The 8,648-nt window shown below is 41.1% G+C and overlaps 1 protein-coding gene across 1 annotated transcript; it reads left to right on the top strand.

The window, feature by feature from the left end:
• Positions 1–7,601: 7,601 nt before the first annotated feature.
• LOC127123299 (uncharacterized) lies at positions 7,602–8,126 on the top strand. Its single transcript, XM_051053531.1, has one exon. It carries the CDS (start codon positions 7,602–7,604, stop codon positions 8,124–8,126), a length of 525 nt encoding a protein of 174 aa, XP_050909488.1.
• Positions 8,127–8,648: the final 522 nt, after the last annotated feature.

Below are 8,648 nucleotides of genomic sequence, written 5' to 3'. Positions count from 1 at the left end.
ATACATGCACGGATCGAGTGAAACAAGAATCACCATAAAAAGTTCAAACTAACATATCTCACTCAATTTGGCACGGATTTCAGTGATTCAAAGCCTAACATCATCAGCACAATAATTTCGAGAATTAAAGAGGTTGAATTTGTAACCTCTTGGAGAGCAGAATCGAATTTGGTGTTGTCCAAGCCTTGTAGTGCTCAAAATCTCCTCTAAGATGCTTGTGAAGATGAATGGAAGGAAGATCACAGCTCAATTGCATGTGTTTCAACAGAATTTTTGATTTGCCATAGATGCATCAAGCTTCATGAATGCTTCCATCTTGCACGAATTCCACTGTTTCTATGGAGGATCCTGCTCAAGATCAACTCAACAACAAGTATTAAGCAAGAAATTTGAATGGAAATGAAGAAAATGGAAGAAAATTTGAGAGAGAAATTTTGTATTCTAGATCTAGATCTTGAAAAAGTGAAGTGTCGTTAACCAATTCTGTTAGGTTTTTGCTTAAATACTCCCTCCTAATCATGTTTAGATTAAGCTCTAATCAAATGCTAAGTGGATTAGGGAAATGGAGGTGTTTGGACAAATTGGGATTTTCACCCTTGTGCATGAAAATGGTGCATGAACAGTACACGAATGCAAGCTATTTTCACTCAAAATGAATTTTTAAAATCAATTGAAATGGCAAAATATTCAAATGATTTACCAAATTTAAATTGTGAAATTTCCCTCCAAAAAATCAAGATTTTGCAAATGATCATGTGATGATGATTGATGCAATGCAATGCAAGATTATGAAATTATAGGTCATGAGAAGAAATTAGCAAAAAGAGCCACATGATTTGGAGCTTTGGTTTGAAACTTATGCACTTTTGAAGTTCAATCCACACTTGGCCATGTTCCGATCATCTCTCTTCAACCACACCTTAGAAATTCATGTTCTTGGACATTTTGGAAATGGGAGAGGAAGATCTACAACTTTCATGTTCAACAAAATTTCATTTGAAGCATTTTTGATCATGTAAGTTGAAGTTGAAGTTGGATGAAAACCTTTCCATTTTTGGAAAGTTCAAATCATAGGTCACTTTCTATTTTTGGCAAATTTTGACTGGACCTCAAATCCTTCAAATTGAGTGTTTAAAATGTCAAATGAGACTTATTTGAACATGAATGAAGTATTTCCCATCACTTCCCACCTCCAAATCTAACAGTTGACTGAAGAATGCCTTGATGAGATTCAAGCCTCTACCACTTGGGATTTTGATTCAAAATGATATCATAGCTCATATAAGCTCTTATGAATGATTATGGTGCCCAAATTCTCAAGAATGGCCACCATCTACTGCTCAATGGCTGTCTTTGACTGTCTTGACTATTGATTGTTTCATCTGCAAGACAAGGGTTAGATGACATATTTTTGTACTTTTGGTTAATAGTAAAAAGAAAAGCAATGATATACAAATGCAAAACATGCTTGGTGATCAAGAAATCACTCTCAAAAGATAACCCACCCACAGGGAAGGAGGCAAGGTGCACAATGATCCTTGAGGCAATGAAATGATATGCTATGATGCCATGAGGGATCTTAGGGACAAAATTGGGGTCTTACAGAAATCATCTTTCGGACTGGCTTTATTCAAATCTCTATAGTCGACACACATGCGGACTTTTCCATCCTTCTTCGGCACAGACACAATATTGGCCACTCATTGCGGTTACTCAGCGGTCACAAGGAAACCAGCGTCAATCTGCTTTTGCACTTCTTCTTTGATCTTCACAGCCATATCAGGATGAGTTCTTCTCAACTTCTGCTTGACTGGCGGGCATTCTGGCTTCAATGGAAACCTATGCTCCACAATCTCAGAATCCAAACCAGGCATGTATTGATAGGACCAAGCAAACACATCTGAATACTCTCGAAGAAGATCAATCAATCCCTTCTTGACATCTGAACACAGGCGAGACCTAATCTTGACTTCCTTCACATCATCCTCGGAACCCAAGTTGACTAGCTCAATCTCCTCTTCGAACGGTTGAATGGTCTTTTCATCTTGCTTAAGAAGACGAGATAATTCATCACTCATTTCTACATCACTTTCCTCATCGGTTTCAAACACAGGGAATTCAAAATTTGGAGAAAGAGAAGGACCATTGTATTCAATGGGGTTAGGAACCAACCTGCATAATGATTTGATATTTTGATTTTAGAGAAATGAATTTCTGACAAAATATTATGCATATGGACAATTATATTGTTTATTTATGTTTTTTGTGATTACCATTTTCAGAATAAAGCAAAAAGTAAAAACAAAACATCATAGATGTGGATTAATAAAATTAATTTTATTAATGATCAATTTGAAAATGCCCAAACAATGTTCACTTCTCCCTTAGCCATAGGAGAAGGATTTTAAAACATATAAAAGCAATTACTTAGATCGATGCAAAATAATAGGAATATCAATAGCAGTCCAATTGTTGCAAGCCTTTCCATGCATCACAAAATTGGTGCAGTCTTCCTCTTCGTCATCCTCTAGCACAACAGCTAAGTGTTGTTCATTGCCATGAATGAACCCTCCTCTACGGAAGCTAAGTTGCATATCTTCAGACGTTGCAGTTGATGAACCTTTCAGGAACCCCAAATCGGTTCTTCCTTTGTTGTCGGAGACCTCTACCATGCGCCCCCACTGATCAACATTGCCTTCTTCCACAATCTTTTTAGCATCTTTCAATGAGGACATATGTTCCAACCTCATCCTCAGCTTCCACATAAGAGAAAGATGACAAATGGCTAGACAACATCGCCTTCTCTCCACCAACCATCACTAGCTTGCCATTCTTCACAAATTTGAGTTTCTAGTGCAATGTGGAGGTAACAGCTCCTGCCTCATGAATTTATGGCTTTCCTAACAAGAAACTGTAGGCCGAGTGGATATCCATTACTTGAAAAGTAATTTGAAAATCACTCGGACTTGTCTTAACTGGAAGGTCCACTTCACCAATAACTGTCTTCTTGATGGATTTGTCGACCGCTAAGCTTTTACCGTAAGCGGCAAAAAATCAAGGAGGTCCGTGACTTTGAGACCCTTGTCTAGAACCCTATGTTGATGGTCACATAGTGTGGGTCCCCGAGAAGCTTTTCTCATGTGGGTCGGTACGAAGATCTCACTCAGAAGAGGCTCATTTGAGGGAGTTGACGACCGACAAATAGCCAAATGAATCAATGACTCTGGGGTTCCTATCTATAACCCTAGACTATGACCAGTGAGATCCCTATTATGGAAAGAAATCAGTGTTACCCTCCATCCGTATCTTGAGCCTGTGACACTATGCCTGCATGCGCGTTCGACTTATGAAAGTCGTGCCTATGGACCAAACCACCCATGCATTCATACATTCATGCATCATGCGCATAAACAATAAAAACAAAACTCTTAGTATCTGGTGTTTATTGCAGGAAACTACGAAGACTTTTGCAAAGCAATCATGAATCCTCCTTTCAGAAAAAGCACATTCTCCTTCAGGTACAAAGAACCCCGATTGGATAGCTTGAAAGCCCTGAGTTCCAAGATATCCCTTGTCAAATACAAGTGCCATGCAGCTTATGGAAACATTCTGGACCTGGTGAATGAGAGTGTGGACTATGTGTCCCTCACCACCTTGGCTCAGTACTATGACATTCTGATACATTGTTTCACCTTCCCGGACTTCCAGATGGTTCCCACTTTGGAAGAGTTTGAAAGGATTTTGAATCGCTCCATCAAGGATCATAATCCTTTCCCAAAGATCGAAGAAGACTTCGCTATGCCCAAGTTAGCATCTGTGTTGGGAATTGACGTTGGTGAACTAGCAGCCAATTGGGCTCCTAAAGGGGTTGACAAGGGATTCACTAAAAAAAATCTGGAAGGTCATGCATGGAAATTTGCTAAAGAGAATAAATGGGAATCTTGCATTGCGTTCTTGGCGTTGTTGATATATGGGATCGTCCTATCCCGAACATTGACAACTTCATAGATCGTGCTGTAGTGGAAATTTTCTTATCTGGCAACCCAATGCCATTCCTCTTGGCAGACTTCTACCATATTTCCACACTCTCCTTGAGAAGAAAGGTGGAACTTTCCTGTGTTGTGCTCCACTGTTACACATATGGATGAAGACCCATATGCCGCTAGCCGGTCCTTTTGTATCTAAAGATCTCCCTTGGTGCCAAAAATTCGTGTCACTTTCTTCCGGTACTATCCAATGGTACAAGAGGGAATGAGAAACCCAAAACATCATCCTCAGATGTGGAGGATTTCCCGAATGTACCCTTGGTAGCCACACATGGGTGTATCAACTACAATCATATGTTGTGCATGAGGCAATTTGGACATGCAATGAATGGTCCTCCTAGAGATGAAGACTTGGTCCTTTTTGTCATCAACAGTGTTGACCCACTTAACCCTGTTGTGAGGAAAGTGAGAAAAGCATGGACCAAGATTGTCAGAAGCGGTCCAGAACTTGGCAAAAAGAATTTCATCACCAAAGAACCGTATGTGTAGTGGGTAAAAGAAAGAGCCCGAGTAGTCAATATGCCTTTTTACCTCGATTCCTCATCTCTCCCTCAAGTCCCCGAACTCGAGCCAATCTTGCAAGAGGATGTCGACAAAATCACTAGTAAGATAAACGAACTTGAACTGGAAAACACCCGCTTGCGACTCCAACTCATCAAGGATAAGCAAAGAGGTGATGACCTTGAAGACGAAGGCAAAGAGGTAAAAGTCTTGTATGAAACCAGCAGGAAGAGGGCGAGGGAAGAAAAAGGTAAGAAATAGTGGGTTGATGGTGCTCTCTTGGGAGCAAATTCAGAACTTGATGGACGAAACAACAAACTGGACTGAGCCTGGCGTGTTGTTTGAGACGTGGAAAGAACTCTGGAGCTTACCAACATGGACAAGAAGAGTGCCAAGGAAGACTATGAAGCTCATACCAGTGAACTGAGAAAGACCGTCAAAGAATACCAAGATCACGCTTCCCGCGTGAAGCTTGAAAAAGAAAGAATACACCGAGCCTACCTTCACGAAAAGTTCCAGTTGGAAAAAGCTCATGAGAAGACCCGAAGCATGAAAGCTGGAATCATCGATAAAGAGTATCAAGAAATAAGGAACAATTGCTTATATTAGGAGGATGCTTATCGAAAGACCGAAGGAGCTATAGTCGAAAGGGATTCCATCATTAGAAACCTACAAGGGCTATATATCGAATGGAGAGACAAGTATGCTAACCTGGCAATTCTGACCAACTACGCCCTCTAAGACTTCCCTGATAATATGAAGGAGGCCGACCAAATCATGTGCCCTGATAACACTCCTCACCAAGTTTACAACATTGTGAAGTTCTGCAAGAAGACCATGGCCGAGCTGATCATAGATGTCGAAGCTCTCCGCAATGCTCAAGGGGTTACCCTTCAAGTCAATTTGTAGCTTGTTTCTGATTTAATACTAAGACGGTTGTCTCTTGGAATTTCCTGTACCTGTTGTGAAAGAAAATATGAATGAATGAGGTTTTATAATTCCACCTTGGCTCAGTACTATGACATTCCGATGCATTGTTTCACCTTCCCGGACTTCCAGATGGCTCCCACTTTGGAAGAGTTTGAAAGGATTTTGAATCGCTCCATCAAGGATCATAATCCTTTCCCAAAGATCGAAGAAGACTTCGCTATGCCCAAGTTAGCATCCGTGTTGGGAATTGATGTCGCTCAAAAGCAGAGTGTCGCTAATGCGAACAAAGGGCCGATCTCCGCGATACCCGATACTTTTACCAGTGCGGGGCATCTAGGAGACAATTCAATATGTATGATGGGGGAGGAAAACGGTCTGCCAAAGGAAGCATGCTTCGTGTACCATAAGGCGGAAGGACAAACACTCAGCAACTGGATTACCATGGATATACCGAAAGTCACCTTCATTGAAGAGTAATTTCCTTGTTTTGCTTTGAAAGCTCTACGCCCTGCCCAAGGCGTAAAGTAAACTTGTAAGGCCCCCCATACTTTCAAACAAAGTTTATCAAAAATAAATAAAATAAACATCTTTGCATTCAATTTGTGCTCCCTAACCTTCGTTTATTTTATTTTCCAAAAAAAGTGTATGGAAATGTTTTTCATTTATCATATTTTCCATCCCACCATCCTAAAGTAAAGCTTGAATCATGAAGATCCGCGTCAAGTTCCATCGATAATCAAACTGTTATAGTCCAATATGACTTTGATAATCCAATTTACCAAGCTAACAAAGACGGAGAGGAAGATTGTGAACTCCCTAAAGAGTTATCCAGGCTATTACAATCGGAATCAAGAGTCATCCAACCGCACCAAGAGGCAGTGGAGATTATGAACCTCGGGTCAGAGGAGGATAAGAAAGAAGTCAAGATAGACGCAATCCTAAATGACGAGGTGAAAAGAAAGTTAATCTAACTCTTGCAAGAGTATATGGATGTATTTTCCTAGTCATATCAAGATATGCCAGGACTAGATACAGGTATAGTGGTGCATCGATTACATCTCAAAGAAGAATGCTCTTCGGTGAAGCAGAAACTGAGAAGGACTCATCCCGACATGGCCATCAAAATTAAAGAAGAAGTCCAGAAGTAATTGGATGTAGGTTTTCTTGCAGTGGCAAATTATCCTCAGTGGGTAGCAAACATTGTACCTATGCCAAATAAATACGGTAAAGTACGTATGTGTGTTGATTACCGAGACCTGAATAGGGCAATCCCTAAAGATGATTTCCCTCTGCCTCACATCGATGTGTTGGTAGACAATATGACTCAATTCTATGTATTTTCCTTCATGGATGGGTTCTCTGGATACAATCAAATAAAAATGGCACCCGAAGACATGGAGAAAACCACGTTAATCACCCCTTGGGGCACCTTTTGCTACAAAGTGATGCCATTTGGCTTGAAGAATTCCGGTGCGACATATCAACGTGCGATGGTCACTCTCTTTCATTATATGATTCATAAAGAGATTGAAGTATATGTTGATGATATGATCGCAAAATCCCAAACTGAGGAAGAGCATTTGGTTCATCTCAAGAAACTGTTTGCACGATTGAGGAAGTTCAAGCTGAGACTAAATCCCAGTAAGTGCACATTTGGGGTAAGATCTAGAAAGTTGCTAGGTTTTATCGTGAGCCAACGAGGCAATGAAGTTGATCCTGAAAAAGTCAAAGCGATAAAGAATATGCCAGCACCGAGAAATGAGAAAGAGGTTTGTGGATTCTTGGAGCGATTGAACTACATAGCTAGATTCATATCTCACCTCACGGCCACATGCGAACCGATATTCAAATTACTCCGCAAATATCAAGCAACTGAGTGGAATGATAAATTCCAGAATGCGTTTGAAAAGATAAAAAAGTACTTGCAAGAACCTACCATCAAGTACGTATTCGAGAAACCTAGCCTCACAGGAAGGGTTGCTCGGTGGCATATGGCGTTAATAGAATACGACATCCAATATATCACGCAGAGCCATCAAAGGTAGTGCGTTGTCTTACTACCAGGCTCATTAACCCGTGGAAGACTATCAGCCCATGCGCTTTGACTTTCCAGATGAAAACATCATGTTTGTCAGAGATTGGGGTGTTCTAGAACTAGAAAGGGGACTCGAACCAGGATCACGATGGACAGACGTGTTCGATGGTGCATCTAATGCTCAAGGAAATAGAATCGGGGCAATCATCACCTCCCCAACCGGATGTAATCTCCCATTCACCGCGAGATTATGTTTCAATTGCACCAACAATATGACAGACTATCAAGCATGCATCTTTGGTTTGGAAGCGGCTATTGACTTAAAGATCAAGATCTTAGAAGTCTACGGAGATTCTGCGTTGGTAATCAGCCAAATCAGAGGAGATTGGGAAGTTCGTGATCCCAAGTTGATCCCCTACAAAGAACATGTCTCGAAGCTAATCCCATATTTTGATGAAGTTACGTTCCATCATATTCCCCGAGCGGAAAATCAATTGGCAGATGCTTTGACTACATTGGCTTCTATGTTTAAGGTCAAATGGAAGAATGAAGCACCTTCTTTCCATATTGACTACTTGGATGAACTAGCGTACTGTTTGGCGGCTGAAGAATAATCAGACGATCACCCTTGGTTCCACGATATCCAAAAGTATTTGGAAAAGCAAGAGTATCTAGAGGATGCATCCATTACGGATAAGAAGTACCTTCGAAAACTCTCGGATAAGTTCTTCTTAAGCGGAGATGTGTTGTACAAGAGGAATTATGACTCGGTCCTGCTCAGATGCGTGGATAGACACGAAGCAGACTGCATCATAATGGAAATACATGAAGGGTCATTCGGGACACACGCCAGTGGGCACACCATGGTTAAAAAGATCTTGAGAGCAGGTTATTACTGGATGACAATGGAGAATGACTGCCATCGTCACGTCCATACATGCCATAAGTTCCAGATTTACGTAGACAAGATCCACGTGCCACCAGTCCCGCTCAACGTCTTGACATCACCATGGTTGTTCTCCATGTGGGGCATCGACGTAATCGGGCGCATTAAGCTAACTTCCTGGAACGGACATCGCTTCATACTTGTGGCCATCGACTACTTCACTAAATGGGTGGAGGCAGTCTCGTATGCA

The sequence above is a fragment of the Lathyrus oleraceus genome, chromosome 2, assembly GCF_024323335.1.
Source record: "Lathyrus oleraceus cultivar Zhongwan6 chromosome 2, CAAS_Psat_ZW6_1.0, whole genome shotgun sequence".
NCBI classification, from domain to species: Eukaryota; Viridiplantae; Streptophyta; class Magnoliopsida; order Fabales; family Fabaceae; genus Lathyrus; species Lathyrus oleraceus.
This window is presented reverse-complemented; position numbering and strand designations above follow the sequence as displayed.

What these genes read in the sequence shown, in the direction of transcription:
- LOC127123299 (XM_051053531.1), top strand. Translation starts at nt 7,602, where the DNA reads ATGTTTGTCAGAGATTGGGGTGTTCTAGAACTAGAAAGGGGACTCGAA.